The 20,725-nt window shown below is 42.5% G+C and overlaps 1 protein-coding gene across 3 annotated transcripts in view; it reads left to right on the top strand.

Annotated features, from left to right (window-relative positions):
* Nucleotides 1–20,448, top strand: part of Nsun7 (NOP2/Sun RNA methyltransferase family member 7) — a 42,144-nt gene extending 21,696 nt beyond the window's left edge. For all 3 annotated transcript variants that reach the window (XM_041671472.1, XM_041671473.1, XM_041671474.1), the window contains exons 8-12: nucleotides 2,395–2,538; nucleotides 2,943–3,044; nucleotides 6,027–6,144; nucleotides 18,085–18,208; nucleotides 18,902–20,448. In XM_041671472.1, coding sequence (XP_041527406.1) covers nucleotides 2,395–2,538; nucleotides 2,943–3,044; nucleotides 6,027–6,144; nucleotides 18,085–18,208; nucleotides 18,902–19,513 — 1,100 coding nt within the window. In that variant the 3' untranslated portion in view covers nucleotides 19,514–20,448. The remainder of the gene's footprint in view (nucleotides 1–2,394; nucleotides 2,539–2,942; nucleotides 3,045–6,026; nucleotides 6,145–18,084; nucleotides 18,209–18,901) is intronic.
* The last annotated feature ends 277 nt before the right edge of the window (nucleotides 20,449–20,725 follow it).

Below are 20,725 nucleotides of genomic sequence, written 5' to 3'. Positions count from 1 at the left end.
TAACAGAAGTGATAATATAGCTTATAACTCAATAGGAAAAAGTACAAAAGACACAACCATATATTGCACAGAAAAAGAATATACTCAGAGCAAAAACAAAACAAAAATTTAGATTAAAAGTAACAAACCCCAATGGTAGTCAGGGAATTAGAATTAGAATGTTGCTGTTACATGCCTACAGATGATTAAAATAGAAAAGACTGGCAATACCATGTACTGACAAGCTTTAAAAAAGCATGAGAAATGTTCCAATACCATCCATGGAACTGTAAATTTAAGCAACCAGTTTGGAAAAACTAGTTATTAAAGTCACATGTGTACCTGTAGTAACACCCAGAATTTCAGGTCTGTGTAGATTACCTCCCTGCCCCCACAAATAATGCAAATATGCGCACAAAAACTGTGTGCAACAATATTCAGAGAAGCATGATGTCTTTCTAACAAAATCCTGGAGGCAGAGCAGTTCATAAAAAGTGGGTTGTTTAGCTCACAGTTCTGGATGTTCAAAAGCATGGTGGCACTAGCATCTGCTGACCCTTCTGTCTGCATCACAGCATGGCAGATGGCAGAACTGTGGGCCGTGTACAAGAAGAGCACACATGGGAGAACAGGAAGCCAGAGATCAGGGAAAGCAAGTTATGCTGCCTTAAAATAGTATAGTCTCGTGGGGAACTAACTCACTCAGTGACCCTCATTCTCGGGCAGTGTCCAAGTCATCTCATTACCTTCCAAGACCATCATTTCCTAGAGATTCCATTTTCTCCCTTAAATACTGCCACATTAAGAACCAAGCTCCTAACACATGAACTTGTTGGTGACAGACGACATCTAACTATAACTTGTTACTTTCCATAGCCTCAAACTAGAAACAACCTCAGTATCCATCTAATGGGATTTTATACAGAATAAACTATTGCCATACCTAACAACACAAATGACTTAAAATGTAATATTCATCTTCCAACTAATGTGGAACAGATTTTTAAGACAAGTAGTGTTAGTGCAATTTAGAGGGGCAATATTAATAATAGAAACAAAAATTTTAATGATTTATTCAACACACATTAATTGATGTATATATCTATCACTGTCTTAGATGTCATGATATTAATTTTGTTCTGTTTTGTGAATAGAGCAGTGAAACAAAGTTTCACTCATGAAATTTGCATTACAGTATGAGATGATGAATGTTTGAAAAGCACACACACACACACCCACACACACGCGCGCGCGCACGCCAGGCAGTCCTTAAACCCTTGGTCTTCCTGCCTCAGCCTGCCATATGCCGGGGTTACAGACTGTTACCGTTTGATTTCTGTTGTTGTGACTGAACGCCCTGACCAGAAGCAATCTGGGGAGGAAAAGGGTTTATTTTACCTTACCCTTCCAGGTTATAATCCATCCTTAAGGAAAGCCAGGACAGGAACTCTAGGCAGGAATCTGGAGGCAGGAACCATAGAGGAAGGCTGCTTAGTGGTTCATGCTCAGCTAGGTTTCTTAGACAGCCCAGGTCCACTTGCCTAGGGATGGTGCCACTCACAGTGGTCCAGGTCTTCTTACATCATCAACCAAGAAGATTCCCCTGAAGAAATTCTCACAGCTAATCTACTTGAGGCAATGTTTTAACTGATAGCCCCCCACCCCAGGTGACTCTAACAGCAACAACACACACACACACACACACACACACACACACACACACTTCACAGAGCAGTCAAGATAGATAAACAATATTAACAAATAAGTATTAATAAAAGGGAATTGTGACTGGAGATTTGACTGAGTGGTTAAAAGCACTTGTTGCTCCTACAAAAGACCCAGGTTTGGTATCTTGGCACCTACATGGTGGATTTCAACCATCAATAACTCCAGCTTGAGGGGCTCCAACACCCTTCTCTGACCTCTGTGGGAGCCAGGCATGTATGCGATGCACATATCCACATGGAGGTAAAACACTCACATACATAAATTAATAAACACTCACATACATAAATTAATAAACACTCATATACATAAATTAATAAAAAAGGGGCAGGAGAATTAGCTTCATGGTTAAGAGCGTGTAGCAAAAGACCTGAGCAGTTCTGACCACCCAAGCTAGGCTACTTACACCAGCCTATAATCTCCATTTCAGGAGATCCCTTCTTCTGCAGTGAGCAGCCACACACGTGACATACCGCACACATACACACAGCTAAAAATCTTAAAAAAGAAAGAAAATTACTTGATTAACTTTGGGACATTAATAGAGAACAGTGTCCTTTTCTAATTACATTATGTTTAGTTTTTGTGGGGCTGAGGATTTGGAAATGAACAGTAAAGAGCTACAATCCCATGCTGCATTCAGAGTTTTAATATTTAACATGATTTTTTTGGCTGTTTTTTCCTTCCCAGACATTGAGATTCTTTATGAGACGTTTGTCAGCATTGAGCCCAAGGATCCAAGGCTACAGAACGTCAAAGTCATTCTGCTGCTGCCCCGCTGTTCAGGACAAGGTGTCAGTAACCCAGTGGAATTTATTTTAAATGAACATGGAGGTACTTTTGATTTCTAAATTAATGAAATTCGTTGACTATAACTAATCAATTTCAACATTGGAGAAAACATCTTTGTTTTTATTTCCTGTATTGCTCTTCAAGTTAGTTGTTTTTAGCATGCAGATGACTTATATACAAGCTCTTTTGGTGACTCGTAGAAAATAGGAGAAAACTAGTATTGTGTTTTCTAAATTCCCTTTGAAAAACGGTAATAAAACGAATTACCTTTATAGATGTTTCAATTTCAAGTCAGCATTTTAATATTATCGATTGCACTAGTAGGAATTTTCTGTGAAAATTTAGAATGTTAGATAATTGTTTGAAAAATAATGTGATAGCAGCGATATATGACAAGTTCCTATAGTGTTGTATTGAAAAGTCTATCTTTACTTTTTAAACTCTAGATACAGGTTTACTTCAAGATCTTTCTCAAGGTGGTCCAACAAAAAGTAAACTTGAGATTCTTGCTCAGCAGCAGTACGAACAGCTCGAACACGCAATGAGATGTAAGTTGTTAAAGCGCAGTGTTGATGCCTCAGTCATGCACACACTTCAGTCATTGGTAGAATAGAGCACTAATAGGTGGACCATGAGCAAAATTTCCATCTTAGTGTCTTCAAATAAACTGTTCGGTTAAATAAGCTCAGTAAGTTGTTTTTGTTGTTTTTATTTGTTTGTTTGGTTGGTTTTTTTGAGACAGGGTTTCTCTGTAGCTTTGGAGTCTGTCCTGGAACCCACTCTGTAGACTAGGCTGGACTTAAACTCACAGAGATCTGCTTACCTCTGCCTCCTAAGTGTTGGGATTTAAAGGCATGCATCACCACCACACAGCTTAAATTTAGTAAGTTTTTAAAACATGTTTTATTCTCATAAACTCATTTTATATAAATTAATAATTTATTAATCTGAAGCAAAATAATTATGTGCATCTATGATGTTACATTTGTTTATTATTTATTTACACCTAGTTTTTCTGTGTAGCTCAGGCTGGGCTTGAGTTTGTGTTCCTCTTGCTGCCAGCATCCCAGTGTTATAGGTACATGCCACCAAACCTGGTTCATGCACATCCATGTTCACCTTTCCTATCTGTACTGTGACTTCTCACCGGGTGCAATTCTGTTGTTGGTCCGTTCCTGACAACTCTTCAGTAGTTCATTAAACATTTTTTACATTATTTATTTACTTATTTTGCAACAGGCTCTCAAAGCCTAAGCTAGTCTGGAGCTCTCCTCGTACTGTAGCATACTGAGTTCTGGGATTACAGATTTCCATGGCCAAGCCCAGTTAAACCAACTCTGGCTTCGGCATCTTGCTGTGGAGAGAAGAGAGGAGCAATTACAGATAAAGGCTAGTGTAGTGATGAGGCGAGCAGGCCGCTTTTTGTCCTGCCCGGCTTCCGCATGGCTAGCTTTACACCTGAAACAACAACACACAAACTGTATTCATTTAAACACTGCCTGGCCCATTAGCTCTAGCCTCTTACTGGCTAACTCTCACATCTTGATTAAGCCATTTCTATTAATGTGTGTAGCACCACGAGGTGGTGGCTTACCAGGAAGATTCTAACCTATGTCCATCTTGGACCGGAGCTTCATAGCGTCTGCCTGACTCTGCTTTCTTTCTCCCACAATTCTGTTCTGTCTACTCCACCTATCTAAATCCTGCCCTATCAAAAAGCCAAGTCAGATTCTTTATTAACCAATGAAAGTCACACATAGACAGATGACCCTCCTACATCAGGCTAGATCACCCCACTTAAAGTCTGAGCAGTGATCTTAAAGCATACACATCCAGTTCAGTCACACCATGCAGATCTGAGTGCCACTGTTGCTCTTCCACATTAGGATGCTGAGATCTCGACATCTGTGGGAATCCTAGCCAATCATGGTGGCCGAGGCCTGTGATCCCAGCACTTGGGAGGCACAGGTAGGAGGCTATTATTGGCTACATAGCAAGTTTGAGGCCAATCTGGGCTACATGACAGTGTCTCAAAAAGTAAACCAACAAATGAGTGTGGGGCTTTTACTGTAGTGTATATTTCCGTATGACTCTGGTGGGTCAGGTGCTAAAAATAACTGGATATAAGGTTTATAAGTGAGCATCCTTATGAAAATTCAAAGATGAATCTGAAGAACAGAACTTACTAATAATGCTCCAGTGTTCATAAGGAAAAGCAAGGCAAAAGAGCATGAAGAAAGTCTTCCCTTGGAACTGGTAGCACGGACACAGCTGTGAAATGCGTTGGGTGGGAGATTAGGAAGCTTGTAACACACTTCTAAAGTTTAATGGACTATTCCAAGCTTATTTTATTTTTTAAAAAGATCTTCATAACGAGTCATAAAAACTTAGAAGTGGGGCTGGGAGATGGCTCAGTAAGAGCACACCCAAGCAAGCACGAAGATGTGTCTTGGAATCCCCAGTATCTGAGGAAAAACCTGCATGGCTGTGCACGTGCCTGGACTCTAGAACTTGGCGAAGGCAGTGACAGGAGGATCACTGAGACTTGCTGGCTGCTGTTCTAGCTCCAGGCCCATTGAGAGATCTGTCTGAGGAAATACGGAGAAGAGTGGTACCATCTACCATCCTGCACGGCCTCTGCACACATACACACTTCTAAGGAGAGTGGTAAAATGTACCACCTGCCATCCTGCACGGCCCCTGCACACATACATGCGTGTAAGGAGGAGAGTGGTAAAATGTACCACCTGCCATCCTACACGGCCCCTGCACACATACATGCGTGTAAGGAGGAGAGTGGTAAAATGTACCACCTGCCATCCTGCACGGCCCCTGCACACATACATGCGTGTAAGGAGGAGAGTGGTAAAATGTACCACCTGCCATCCTGCACGGCCCCTGCACACATACATGCGTGTAAGGAGGAGAGTGGTAAAATGTACCACCTGCCATCCTGCACGGCCCCTGCACACATACATGCGTGCAAGGAGGAGAGTGGTAAAATGTACCACCTGCCATCCCGCATGGCTTCTGCACGTGTATACATGTATGTCTCCCAACTATGTCTGTTTCTAGACCCTTGAAGCTCATGAGCTGATATGATAGTATGCTGTATTTATTTCCTTGTGTGTAACGGGCTGATCACAATGCTCAGGCTCTCATTTCTCTGGACAGTCTAGCTGAATTGACTTTACTGGCTGGTTACTGCTTACAGTGCTAACACAAGCTCTGTTGTACAGGAGAGTCATTCAGGGGCCAGTGCGGTGTCTCAGCAGGTAAAGGCACTTGCCTCTGAAACTGATGAATGGAGTTTGATGCCCAGTACTTCCATGGTGGAAGGAGAGGGTCAGTTTCCGCAAGTTGTCCTCTGACCTTCACATGTAAACAAATGTCATTTTAAATTTAAAAATCCAGGGGAGATATTCAAGCATCCCTGGAAATCGTTTCCGTCAACACCTGGCAGTCTGCGCTGGTACAGGTGTGTCCTTTGCACTGGATCACCGTTGTAATTGTGTCTTCTCTCACTGCAGTCGCTAAAGTTCAAGCAATTGTTTACTGCACGTGTTCTGTTTATACAGAAGAAAACGAAGCTGTCGTTATGAAGGCACTGGAATGTCAAAATCAAGGCATTAAAATACAACCTTACAGGTAAGGAAAGGACAGCAAACCACTATTAAGCAAAGACTTGAAAATGACAAGTATGATTTCTAGAGTTATAGAAATATATTATGCTTTTTGATAGACTTGAATATGGATTAAAGTGGATTCTGTAGAGCTTTTGCATGAACACGTTCTTAATAGCTTTATATGTATCTTGTGTATGTATTTGTGTGTGTGTGTGCGTGTGTGCGTGTGTACATACAGATATTAAAGGGTGGCTTGAAGGATATATTTCTCTCACCACCATATGGGTCTCAGGGATTGGACTCAGGTCACTAGGCTTGGCAGCCAGCACTTTTACCCACCAATCTGTAACCCTAGTTCATGAACATTGCACTGTACATAGAAAAGAGTCTTCTGATTTTGTTACAGTAAAGCTAAAGGCATTTGACTTTGACTTGGCTGATACCTGAATAAACCGGGTCTAAAGTTCATGTTCTTCGATACATGCATTATTCCACAGAGGAGAAATAAGTATGCAAAGTGTTTATTGAAAATAGACCGACAACTAGATGTTTATTATCTTAAGTACTCTCAGTATTTTGTACCCACTGGGAAATTGCTAAAATTAATGTGTCTAGATAAAATACAGCAGTAGAGCTGGGATAGAGAGAGCATCAATATTCCAGCCTTAGCTGCGATGGTTCACATCTTGGTCTCCAGCCTTTGTAAGGCTGAGGCCAGCCTGGGTTACATAGAGAGGCCTATCTCAAAACACCAACACTACAGGTCTGGGGATATAACTCAGTTGCAGAATTCTTGCCTCGTATTCTTAGGTTCTTGGTTTAATCTCCAGTATTGCCCAAACAAACACTAAATAGTAGAAAACAAATACACCATGCACTGGGGATATCAAGAACTCACTCTAAGAATATATTTTTCAAGACTAATTAGTTTGCCAAGACTGTGGCAATGAAGTAAACACATATCTTCATGCTGAGATTTCTTTCTTTTTTTTTTTTTTAACAGAACTTGCCTCAAGTTTATTTGTAAAAACAGCATAAGGTCCTGAACATCTGCAAATACTGTGTAGGTGTTCACACCAGTCCATCTGTCTTCACACTGGCAGACTGCGACCTTTTTTATGGGGCCTTCACAGGGGCCTGGGCACCTTTGGGAGCCTGAGCTGCAGCTGAGGCCTCTGCCTTGGCTTGAACCTTGGGCTTTGTTTTTTGGAGCCTACGACCCCTGGCCATGTAGCTTCTAATCCGCTTCCCAAGCTTGGGGTGAGCAATTAAAGCCAGACGGGTGAGTTTGCGGGTGGGGCCCTTTGGCACCTTGGGCTTCACCACCTGGGGCTTCACCAGGGCCTTGATGGCCTCCGCACGTGCGCTCATGTCCTTTGAATTATTTGCCTGCATCTTCTTCAGGCCTTTCTTGTTGTGCTTCTTGGCAAAGCGCATGTTCCTCAGGAATTTGGGGTCAACCCCCTTGAGAGATTCGTATCTTTGTGACCGGGGTTTCTTGATGCCGTTTCTGTGCCATTTCTGGGACTGGTTGTGTGTGGTGTGGTTCTTGGACTTGGTCATGGCTGGACAGTAATCGGCCCATGCTGAGATTTCTCCTTCAGAATCTTAATGTGTATTTCGTCTGCTCTGACCTCCTAACTTGATGCTTTCCCATTGTTCATCTCACAAGCTGCCCAGTTAATAACACCAACATTTCCTCTCTTGCTGACTTTCCTTTCTTATTTAGAAGCTGCTGTTGATAGCTGTCCTTGTTAGAGTTTCTGTTGTTGTGGGGAAACACCATGACCAAAAACAAGTTGGGGAGGCAAGGGTCTATCTGACTTATGATAGACCATATTATAGTCCATCCCTGAAGGAAATTAGGGCAGGAACCTGGAGGCAGGAGCTGATGCAGAGGCTATGAAGGGGTGCTGCTTACTGGCTTGCTCATCATGGCTTGCTCAGTCTGCTTTCTTCTTAGAACCTAGGGCCACCATCCCAGGGATAGCACCACCCACAATGGGCTGGGCCTTCCCCCATCAATCACTGATTAAGAAACTGCCCTACAGCTAGATCTAATGGAGGCATTTTCTTTCCCAATTAAAGTTCTCTCCTTTCAGATGATTTTAGCTTATGTCAAGTTGGCATAAAAGTAGACAGCACAATTAACCCCTTGTCAACTTGACTGACACATAGACCCATCGCTGTTAAGCCATAACCTTTCCTTTCTTGTTCATCCCTGAGATCACATGTGAATACCAACAGAACAATATAAACATTTCAAATTTTAAAAGTCCCACAGTTATTAAAAATAACTAAAAAAGTCATCCTCTTTGAAATATTCAGAATCTTTAAAATATTCAATCTCTTTTCAAATCCAAAGTCTTTGTAAAATTCCAAAGTTTCTTTTTTTTAAATATTTATTTATTTATTATGTATGCAATATTCTGTCTGTGTGTATGCCTGCAGGCCAGAAGAGGGCACCAGACCCCATTACAGATGATTGTGAGCCATCATGTGGTTGCTGGGAATTGAACTCAGGACCTTTGGAAGAGCAGACAATGCTCTTATCCTCTGAGCCATCTCTCCAGCCCCCCCCTTTTTAAAAATATTTATTTATTTATTATGTATACAATATTCTGTGTGTATGCCTGAAGGCCAGAAGAGGGCGCCAGACCTCTTTACAGATGGTTGTGAGCCACCATGTGGTTGCTGGGAATTGAACTCAGGACCTTTGGAAGAGCAGGCAATGCTCTTAACCACTGAGCCATCTCTCCAGCCCCCAAAGTTTCTTTAAAAGTTCAAGTCTCTCAACTGTTGGCTCCTATAAAATCAAAATTAAATAATTTCTTACTTCAAGGGGGAAGAACTAAGGTATGGTCACCATCTGAAGAAAGCAAAACCAAACTCCAAGACAATGTCCCATAATTTTGGATTTCTTTACATCTTCTGGGCTCCTCCAAGGGGCTTGGATCACTTCTGTGGCTCATCCCTCTGCAGCACACACAGCGTGTCTTCTAAACTCCACTGCCGCTACTCTCATGGTCCTTGCTGGCATCTCCAAACTGCTGGGTCTTCTGCTGCAACTGGGCTGCACTTTCATCAATAGCCTCTCCTGGCTCATCTTCTCTATGCGGCCCCTTCAATCCTGGGCCTTTGACTGTTACTGAGGCTGTGCCTCTTCACCAAAGGCCTGTCCTGGCTTCTCCCAGTGCCAAACCTCAGCTGCTCTCCATGACCCCCTCATGCCTTCAAAACCAGTACCACCTGGGTGACAAACTACCAAGTTCAGCTGCCAAGGTGGGGTACAACCGTATCTGTTTCTGGAACACAGCTTCTCTGTGCTGACTCTCAGGAAACACTTCCAGAAGATTCCAGTGATGCTGGTCTCTTCTTAATCACTGCTGTTTCCTCAGCTCCGGCTGACCAGCACCAGTTAACCCAGCAAAGCAAAGATTCCCCTTCAGTGGCACCAGTCTCTTGCCAAGCACAGCTGAGTCTTCAGCCCCAGATAATTCAAACCTCCCCCTGGAGCATCACAAACCAGGCCTTCATTGTCTGTATTTCTTTCGGTTCTCTTTTCTCCCAGGCTCCCACAGAACAGTTTATCAAAGCTTTGAACACTCGGTGACTTTCCAGCTCCAAGTTCCAAAGTCACTCCACAATCCTCCCCAAAACACACATGGTCAGATCTATCATAGCAACACTCCCTTATCTTGGTACTATTTTCTGTCCTGGTTAGGGTTTCTATTGCTGTGTTGAAACACATGACCGCAAACAACTTGGGGAGGAAAGGGTTTATCTGCCTGACACTTCCACATTATAGTCCTTCACTGAAGGAAGTCAGGACAGGAACTCAGACAGGACAGGAGCCAGGAGGCAGGAGCTGATGCAGAGGCCATGGGGGGTGCTGCTTTCTGGACTGTTTCCTATCGCTTGCTCAACCCACCTTCTTATAGAACCCAGGGATGGCAACACCCACACTGGGTTGGGCCCTTCCCCATCCATCATGATTAAGAAAATGCCCTACAGTTGGATCTTACGGAAGTATTTTCTTCCTCAATTGAAGGTCCCTTTCAGACAACTCTAGTTTGTGTCAAGCTAACATAAAACTAGTCAGCACAGTAGCTGACAGTCAACCACATGTCCCGAGAGACCTGAGTGCCGTAGGAGCTAAATTACCACCTGTAAACAAAGAGCTGCTGGGTATACAGGGTCACAACCAAATCAGTGGTTGTACATGGGGGGTAAGAGTTTTGAGACTATAATACAGCAAAGGTGAAGTGGACTTTGCTTTCTATTTCCATGAGGCACTATTAATTTATATGTATTATAAAAAGGTACAACTTAAATTTTAAAGACAGACACAGTAATTCACACCTTAGATTGCTCTGAGATTTAAGCTCCAGTTGGAAAGCAGGCATTTGAGAAGCTCGGAACTACTTGTGGATGCCGTCAAAAGTAACCATGCATTGCCTTAGGGAGATATACGATATGGTCTATCATAATCATTTAGTTTTCCAAATTAGATTTATTTGCTGTATGTGTTGTATACATGTGCCACAGTGTGCATGCGGAGGTCAGAAGACAACTTGTAGGATATGGTTCTCTCCTTTCACCATGTGGGTCCTGGGTATCAAACTCAGGTCAGTAGGACATAGGCTTGGTGGCAGGCACCCTTAACCACCGAGCCATTTAACTAGCCTAAGAATCATTTCCTAATACCCCAATGTGGTGAATTTAGAATGGAGTTAAATATCACGTTCCAACTAATCCAGTCACCCACCAGTTGCTTTGATTTCCTCTTACTAGCCCCAAAATAATTAGTTCATTTTGGACTTGAGCTACCATGATGTTAACTGGAGGCCTAGGTAAATGCCTTACTTATTAAATCTCCTGTGTAGGCTGGGGAGATGGCTCAGTGAGCAGAGGGAACGGCGAGCAAGCACAAGGACCTGAGTTTGGATCCTTACAGCACCCTGGTAAAGACTTGCATAGCTGCCGATGCCCATAATCCCAGCACGGGCCTAGTGGGTAGGAGGACAAGATGGGGACAGGAAGAGCTCACGATTTTGTTGGCCAGCCGGTCTAGCCACCCAATGAACTCCTGGTTCAGTGAGAAGCTCTCCTTCAAAAGAGTCAAGTGGAGGCCAATAGAGGCAAGCATCAATCTCTGGCCTCCACAGATGCATGCTTGGACAACCCCCCCCCCCATCCCTGTACACGGGCAAACATGCAAACACACCAACTCATGTATTAGAAGTAGTAACCTAAAAAGATGTCTTAGAATGGGAGAAGTGGTTCAGTATTTAAGACCAAGTCTAGTTCCCAGCATCCACATAGTGGCTCACATATAACTCCAGTTCCAAGGGACTCAACACCTTCTTCTGATTTGCATGGACTTCCGAATGAATGCGGTACACATACTTATAACTTAAGCATTTATATATAAAAAAACCAAATATTTTTAGAAGAACTTTTTAGGTATAACCATATTTTTCTTTTCTTTTTTTTTTAAAAAAAGATTTATTTATTATATATACAATATTCTGCCTGCATGTATCCCTGTGGGCCAGAAGAGGGCACCAGACCTCTTTACAGATGGTTATGAGCCACCATGTGGTTGCTGGGAATTGAACTCAGGACCTCTGGAAGAGCAGCCAGTGCTCTTATCCTCTGAGCCATCTCTGCAGCCCATAGGTATAACCATTTTTTAAAGTTTGATTTATAGTCTAGATTTTTTCTAGTGCAAAAGAATGTGCATAGTTTATTGCTAATTGTCATTCCCAAAAAATAATCCAAGAAAACAATCGCTTAAAATTTTATTTATTTTGCTGGGCAGTGGTGGTGCACACTTTTAATCCCAGCACTCTGGAGGCAGATGTAGGAGGATCTCTGTGAGTTCAAGGCCAGCCTGGTCTAACAAATGTGTTTCAGGACAGCCTGGGCTGTTACACAGAGAAACCCTGTTTCCAAAATCAAAAAAAAAAATAAACAAAATATTTATTTTGTGCATATGAGGGTTCACCTGCATGTGTGTATGTGTACCACATGTGTGCCTGGTGCTGGCGGAGGCCAGAACAGGGTCAGATCCTCTGGAATGGAGTTATGGATGGTTCTGAGCTGAAAACTGGGCCTGGTTCCCTTCAAGAGTAGCAAATGCTCTTGCATGCTGAATCATCTCTCCAGTGCCCCAAATAGTCACTTTTCCAAATCGGTTTCCTGTGGCTTTATATATGCTGGGTTTTATTAGACTTATATCTTTACTAATCTGAAGGGCAAGAAGATTCACTTCCCTTGCTGCTTAAACTTGCGTTTACCAATTTAGAAATATCTGAGGTCGCACGTGTTTCCAGTTACTGACTGAGCAGCACAGTGTAGGGAGTTGAGAATGGGATTCTAGAACAGAAGCCAGCAAACATTTTTTAAAAAAATATACACAAATAAATTTATACAGAATTTTAATAACTATAGTTTTAATAACTCTAAAGTTGCCATCTAACATTTTTCATTGTAAACTAGATACTTGTAAAATATATTTTCCCAGAATATTTATTATTTCTAAAATAATAAATGTAGTTTTAAATATGTTCCTCTTAATACAAAAAATTCTATTAATATTTAGACTTTTAGTAAACTTTGTTATTCGACCTATGAAGATGATAAATTTCTTGTTTTATAAAACTAGCTTTCATTTTCAAAATCAAATTTACCTTGCCAGAGAAGTCTTATTTTATGCTTTGATTCAAACGAACATGTTAATATGATTTTGTGCCTTATAAATTTTAATCTAAGATACATAAAAAAGATTAAAAATGAATAGGAGAAATAATAAGAATGAATAAAAGAATCTCTTTCTTTAGGGAGTAGTTGACAAAAATCGAAGAGATCTCTGCTAGAACCCACTCGTCACCAGGCCGTCAGCGAGCAGCAAACACACTCACCCTCTCTAATAGAAAAGGGAAACGTACCCCACCGGAACAACCATCTCCTCACCCCCACCCAGCCTTTTTGAAGCTGTGGGGAACACACTTATGAAAGTGAATACCTAGGTGGCTATTTTACAATACAAACTGGAAAGGGAAGTAGAAAAGAAAAAAATGGGTCTGTAATTCAAGAGCAGAGCTTCGCAGAAGCCGACACCATCTTGAAAATCCCTACCTTGGGCTGGAGAGACAGCTCAGTGGTTAAGAGGTCTTGTTGTGCAGCCGTGAGCTGCAGAGTTCAGATCCCAGCACTCTTGTAGCAAGTCCAGTGTGGCCGTCTGTAATTCATCGCCAATGAAGCTGAGACAGGACGCTCTCTAGTTCAACAACAACCTGGGCTATATTGTGTCTTAGTTAGGGTTTCTAGTGCTGCAACAAAACTCCATGACCAGAAAGAAAGTTGAGGAGGAAAGGGGTTATTTGGCTGATCCTCTGCATCGCTGTTCATCACTGAAGGAAGTCAGAACAGGAACTCAAACGACAGGATCCTAGAGGCAGGAGCTGGTGCAGAGGCCGTGGAGCAGTGTTGTTTACTGACCTGTTCCACATGGCTTGCTCAGCCTGCTTTCCTTCTGTTTCTTTTTTTTTTCTTTTTGTTTTCCAAGACAGGGTTTCACTGTGTAACTTTGGAGCCTGTCCTGGAACTTATTGTGTAGACCAACCTGGCCTCAAATTCACAGAGATCCATCTGCTTCTGCCTTCCCAGTGCTGGGATTAAAAGGCAAGCACCACCACCGCCTGGGCTCACACTGCTTTCTTATAGCACCTAGGCTACCAGTCCAGGGACAGCACCACCCACCATGGGCAGGGCCCTCCCTCATTGATCACTAGTTGAGAAAACGCCTTACAGCTGGATCTCATGGAGACATTTCCTCAAGTGAGGCTCCCTCATCTCTGATGACTAAGTTGATACACAAAACCAGCCAACACGTATAGTGAGACCTTGTCACAACAAACAAACACACTTACTCAAGCTCTGCTTTGGTATGAGAGAAGTAAGTCAGATTCTTGGGTTGTCCCTTTGTTTACCTCCCTAGAGATTTCCATCTTGTACTAAACAAGATCCTGACAGTTAAGTGAGAAAGGGCACTGGGAGTGGAGAATCGGGAGACTTGGGTGTACCACAGAGTAACTGCTATTATTCACCTCAGCGGGTCTTTGTTGGGGTTGAGCATATTTAACACATGAGCAGTACTTGGCCCAGAGATGGTGCAGGGTATTTTATGACACTGTGTGAAGATGTGTCGCTGTTTTACCTCGCCTGCCTAAGGCACCTGATTGGTTTATAAAAACCTGGGCTGGGCATGGTGGTACCCGCCTTTAATCCCAGCATTTTGGAGGCACACAAATGGATCTTTGTGAGTTCAAGGCCAGCCTGGTCTATAGAGTGAATTCCAGGACAGGCCCCAAAGCTACAGAGAAACCCTATCTTGGAAAAACAAACAAACAAAAACCTGAATGACCAATAGCTAGGCAGGAGAGGTTAGGTGGGACTTCTGGGCACAGAGAGGAACTCATGGGGATGAATTTAGAATTTAGGTGCATGGGAGACGCCAGTGAGACACTGAGGAAGTCAGATGTACCAAATGGAGGAGAGGTCAAAAACCACATGGCAGAACACAGATGACTAGAAATAGGCTAACTTAAATTAGAAGAGCTAGAGGCAAGAACTGAAGCTAAGGGCCAAGCTTTCATAATCAATAATAAATCTCCATGTCATTATTTGGGGGCTGGTCGTCCCAAAGAAAGTAGTCAATAATTTTAAATTACCATGATTGCTGGGCTTTGGTGGCACACTCCTTTAATCCCAAGCACCCAGGAGGCAGAGGCAGGTGGATCTTTGTGAGTTTGAGACCAACCTGGTCTACAAGAGCTAGTTCCAAGACAGGCTCCAAAGCTACAGAGAAACTCTGTCTCAAAAAAAACAAAAAAACAAAAAAAAACCAACCCATAATTATTAATTTTACTTAGCTGCTTTCCAAATGGATATTAATCTTTTAATATTTTGTCATATATTAAGAGTTTATGTATTAATATAAATTACAAATATTTCACATTATGGCTTATTTTTTCTTTTTCTATTCTCCCCTCCCCCTTCCTTCTTTCTTCCCTTCTTTTCCGGTACTGGAGCCTGAGCATCGGGCTTTCCGCTTGGAACCTCATCCTTCCTCCCTCGCTATTTCAGTTTAAAATGTTTTTTTCATTAAAAACTTGAAACTTTTCCTTTACAGGTATTTATTCATGCATGGTTCTGAAGGTCCAAAATCCCTAGGAAGGTGTTGACAGGGTTAGTTCCTTGTAGAGCCTGTGGTGAAGACTGTGCCATGCTTTTGGTAGTTGCTGGCGATCCATGGCATTCAGCTCACAGCTGAGTCTCTGCTTCTGTTTCCATGCGGCCCCTCCCTGTGTGTTCTAGTATCCTTCTTTTCTTACAGAAGTCCAGTATTAGATTTGGGGTTCCCTCCCTCCAACTGGATCTATTTTCCCAACAAGGTCTAATCTTGAAGGTTTGAGTGGACTTAAATTTTTCGGTGGGGGGGGGGGCTGCTGTTCATCACACAGCAGTCTATTCTGTGGCTTCCCAAATTTACACTTTTCATTTGCAAAATATACTCACTCCACCCCAATCTCTTCAAAGGTTTTCATCCATTCCAAGATCAGTTATAAACCCAAATTCTCAATTTATCAATTAAAAAAAAAACCCTCAAATGTTGCCATCTAGAACAGAGGCAAACAAGACTCTGGGTGTGATAATATTTGTATTTAAAGAAATAGATTATAAACTGGAATTCAGAAACTATTTTGTAGGGTCAGTTTCTGGAAGATGATTTGTCTAGTCCTATTTATATAGTGTTTAAAACAATTCTATATTGAATACCTACTGTGTGCCAGACACTCTTCTAGAGACCAGCAATTTATCAGTGAAATATTTGTGCATACACGAGGTACTGGGGTGGGGATGGCATGCAAGTCTATGCACAGAATTTACTTACAGCCCACATGCGTACACAGAAATCCCGAGGGTAATTTTTGACAATATTTTAATGTATTAGTGTTTCGAGTGTACCTGACACCTGAGGTGGTCCAATGTGGGACATTCAACTATTGCATCATATCAGCTTAAATAATCTTTGATTCGGAGTGGTACTGAGTGCCTTTGATTCCAGAATTCTAGAGGCAGAGGCAGGTGGATCTCTGAGCTTGAGGCTAGCCTGGCCTATATAGTTCTCTGCTAGCCAGGGCTACATAATGTGACCCTATCTCAAAACACAAACAAAAAATGGATTTGTATGCACGGTGGATTTCAGATGATCTGGTGAGGCTGTGTTCCCTCAGAAATCTCCGGCTGGCTATATGGTTGGTCAGAGGAACAACTAGGTCTCTCTCCTACAGAGGAAGTTCCCCCATTTGCTGTTCTGTCTTTCTTCAGCATCTGTGACAGACTCCCTGGTGAGTCATTTGAGGTCATGTATGTCTGCCCCTTTCCCAAGTGACACACCTGTTGTCCCAGCTACACGGGAAATAGTTGCTGAACACAGTATGATTTTCAGGTTGCCCACACTCTTCCTCAGTCTCTGTCCCGCCCACCCTTGCCACTAGGTTAGAAACTGCTTACTCTTCATTGGGGTGCAGCTTTGGTACCCCACTTCTGTGAAGGCTTCTCTCTGCATGTTCCCATGGTTACTGTCAGCCGCACCTTAACTCTCTCCTCCCATAGGATCTGTCTCTACTTATGACAGAGTTCATTGTTGGTCTTATTTATTATAAGTTGATTTATTTTCCAAAAGTGTAAATTAAGTGAGTTACAGTTCTATCCATGAGCTTTGCACCAAAATAGGCAAATAATAAAATAAATATAAATTTTAAGTTGGTTTTGGATTTCACAATAGACAAAATAAAGTATTCCTGATGCTTTAATTCATATGGGAAGTGTTTAATTATTTTGATTAGATATATTCCAGCCCCTAAATATGGAAATGTAAGTATGTTATGAAGATAAGTGAGTACAGCAGTCATATATAATGCTATAATCATATTGTGTTGAACAACATAATATGAACATTTATATCAGTGTAATAGGATCATAAGAATATTATTTATAAATGACATTAAATGAAAAAATATACTTATAAACATGTTAATAGTTAAAGTTTTTCTATTTGTATTAGAAGGTCTTTATTATATGCTTTTTTTGGTGACACAGGCTCTCATGAATTTTAGACTCGCTTCAAACTCACTATATAGTTGAAAATGACCTTGAACTTTGTATGTGTGTCTGTATTGTGTAGTTTTACATTTGTGTGTGTGTGTGTGTGCGCGCACGTGCACACACACACAAGGCATAGAGCCTATGTGGTGGTCAGAGGACAACTTGGGAGTCAGTTTGGGTCTCCTGCATGTGTGTCCTGGAATTGAACACAGGGCATCAGGTTTGTGCTTCTGCCTGCTGAACCATCTCACCAGCCCTGCTGGGTGTTCTGTGTTGTTGCTTGTTTGCTGGGAGTCAGGGTCTTCAGTAGCCCAGGAGCTGGCCTTGTACGTGCTAACCTTGAAACCTTGAAACTTCTGTTCCTCCTGTCTCTACTCCCCGAGTCTGTGTCACTGCCCAGTTTATGCAGTGCCCAGGAGCCAAGCCATGGCTTCCTGTGTGTCAGGGGAACACACTGCCCTCTGAGCTGCGGCTCTACATCTGTCATGTGACTGCTGCGCTCGCCTGTTTTCATGAATGCTAATCCTTAGAGAGGCTTTCGGCTTGTTAAGAGCTTCTTCTTGGTAGTTATTTAAAGACTTTGGAAATATAATAAATTATGAGCTAACATGAATTATTGAGCTTTCAACTTAAGATCTGGGGGAAGACAGCTTTAGCGTTTTTTCTTATTTGAGGTTTTTATTTAAGTGATTGTCAAAACAGAAAATAAGAGTTGAAGAATACTCACTCCTCTCTTGGGTACATTGTTATTTTAGCTGTTAGATGTTTCTTTTCTCTACTGCAGACTCAGTCCTCCTGTTCTTCCGCTGTGCTCCTTAAAGGAAATGCAACTGTCTGTGGACAAATTCTTTAGACTGGAACCATCCGATGTTACCAATGGTTGCTTTCTTTCTATTTTAACAAGAGAGGTAAGGGAGAAAAATCCTAATGCATGACATCCTTTGAAATCGAAAACAACAAACTCTCTTCACTGGCACCCACTTCATGACTATTTTGCCATGGTTGCTGGTATTTATACAAATATAAATATAGGGTCTTGTGTAGCCCAAGAGCTAGCTATGCCCTTGAACTTTTGTTTGTCTGGCCTCCACTCCCCAGTTTATACAGCGCCCCAGGCACGGGATTATCACTACACAGCCCACAATCCCCACTCTCCGCGCTTCTGCTCAGTCTTCCTCTTTGGCTTGCCCTCCACCCCACCTCTTCCAGCAGTTTGCCAACTGCCTAGTGCATCTTTCTTAGTGTATAAGAAATAAGCAGGGTAATTCTTACGAGGTTTGAAAATGAGGAAGTTGAACTAAGAAAAAAGTTATTTCTGGAGTGGGGGGACGGGGAGAGGAGTGTGGGGGGGAGGAGTGGGAGGCTGGGAGGAGGCGGAAATTGTTTTTTTCTCAATAAAACAAAAAGGAAGTTAAAAAAAAATAAAAAAATTAAAAAAAAGTTATTTCTGGGGTTTATGAGTTATGTTAGGGAATAAGGCCTAAATAACATTTACTTTAGTATGTTTTAATTTTCAGTAAATCGCTGACAAATATTTAAAATCTGTGCACTGATGCCCCCCCCCCCCCCCGCCATCTTAACAATTGCTGTTTTCATTGCAGCGAGACCCATCTGAGACAGTGTCTGTGAAGGATGTTCTGGCCCGAGCTGCTGCCAAAGGTCTACTGGATGGGGTTGAGCTTGGGAAGACATCCAAAAGGGAGAAGAAGAGAAAGAAATCCAAAACATCATTGTCCAAAGCTCCTACTAATGACAACAATGGCATCCAAATGAAAATCACAGAGTTCATAAGTCAAGAAAGTAAAGCGAGTACTTCCCGAGGCGAGGCATTAACTAAAACACCTCTCCCGTCAAAAACTGGCTCCCAAGGGGGCGCTTCCTCCCAGGTCAGAAAACCCAAGCCTGGCACCAATTCTTTACTGACTACTTATTCTTCCAGGCCAGAAGACCGGCAGGTGATCTTGAGACGAAGGCCAGAAGGCAGAGTGATTCCTCTGAAGGCCGTTGAGATTGTTTTGCCTCCAGTGATGTTCCCATTGTCGAGTTCCCAGGGACCCCGAGCTCAGATGCCAGCAAACCGCGTCTACTATCGCTTGGTTGGATCAAAGGTTGGCACGCACAGCTATGTTACACCATCAGCAACCAGAAGAGTGGAGAAGGCTAAGGAGAGCACACCTTCCTCCTGTGTCAGGCATCCTAGACCATGGCTTTGACTGTGAGGCCCTTCCTACAGGCTGGCTGGGATTTCTTTCCATTCAGACACTATTACTGGGGCTTCTAGTCACTTAGTATCTTCCCCTGCGACTTTACCGCCATGAATGAAGACAGAGAGCAGTGATGGAGGGAGCAAGCGAAGGTGTCATGTCACCAGCTCAGTGCTATTGTGTTTTAGGATGCCCAGCTGCAGATTCCTGGGAGGGAGTGTGGACTAAGCAGCTGGCTTCCCTGAAGTGGGCAGAGTGCCTCCCAGCAGGCTTCTCTGCAGACTTCATTGAGGGGCTTGGTAGAAATTCCTCAGATACAAAGAATGGTGTCCTCTCCTGCCTGCCCCAGCTCCAGCCAGGAACCTGACCCTGATCCTTAGCCAGGAAGTTACTGTACTTGAAACCTCTGGGATCCCAGTTGAGGCCAGCTTTTCCCTTTAGCACCTCACTGTTCCCCAAACAGGGCATGCCAGAAGGTTCTGCAATGGACTGAGCTTTGACTAGGAGTAGGGAGCCCAGTACCAGGTGTGCGCAGTCCGGATGGCCATACAGAAAACAATGTTTCTGGAGAATTTCCAGAATCCCGAGTAGACTGCACACAATAATCCCTTCCTTCTGTTTATGCCAAACATTGTTGGAACAAGGACAGCGAGCAAATTTCTACCTAAGTATTCTTGTTCTGAGAAAGAGGTCAAACTGTTGAACACAAGCAATGTATCATTGGAAAAACGCAAAGATTTCTGATTCTATGCAAAGATCAGGTGACACAGCCAAATGTACAAGTCATTTTGATGGCACACAGTGCTCAAACCTTGGTAACTCATTTCTGATGCACAATTACAATATATTGTAGCACTATGTTAATACATTAAATGTCAATTACTCTTAGCTATATTAACAATTGTCTACCAATATTGACATGATTATCATTTCTGGGTCTGATTTTTTTCATCATGGCAACAGAAATTGTTTGACATTAAATAAAGTTATGACTAAAAATCTTATTTTTAAAGAGCTCTGACACATTTGGAGTTTGAATGTAAGCTTTATCTTCAGAATTCAGCTGTGGAGAAGCATGAGCGAGTGCCAAAGGCTCAGGTTAGGCGGCAGCACAGCAGCAGACTGGGCCCGGTAGGCTTCAGCTCCAGAGGTCTTTGGCTCACTTGAAGTGGGGAGGACAAAGGATTGGTGGGTTCTCATAGACGTTTTCTTTCAGCCAAA

This window comes from Microtus oregoni, unplaced genomic scaffold, assembly GCF_018167655.1.
Source record: "Microtus oregoni isolate MIOR12 unplaced genomic scaffold, Mior012 000021F_ref0000039, whole genome shotgun sequence".
In the NCBI taxonomy this organism is placed as follows: domain Eukaryota; kingdom Metazoa; phylum Chordata; class Mammalia; order Rodentia; family Cricetidae; genus Microtus; species Microtus oregoni.
This window is presented reverse-complemented; position numbering and strand designations above follow the sequence as displayed.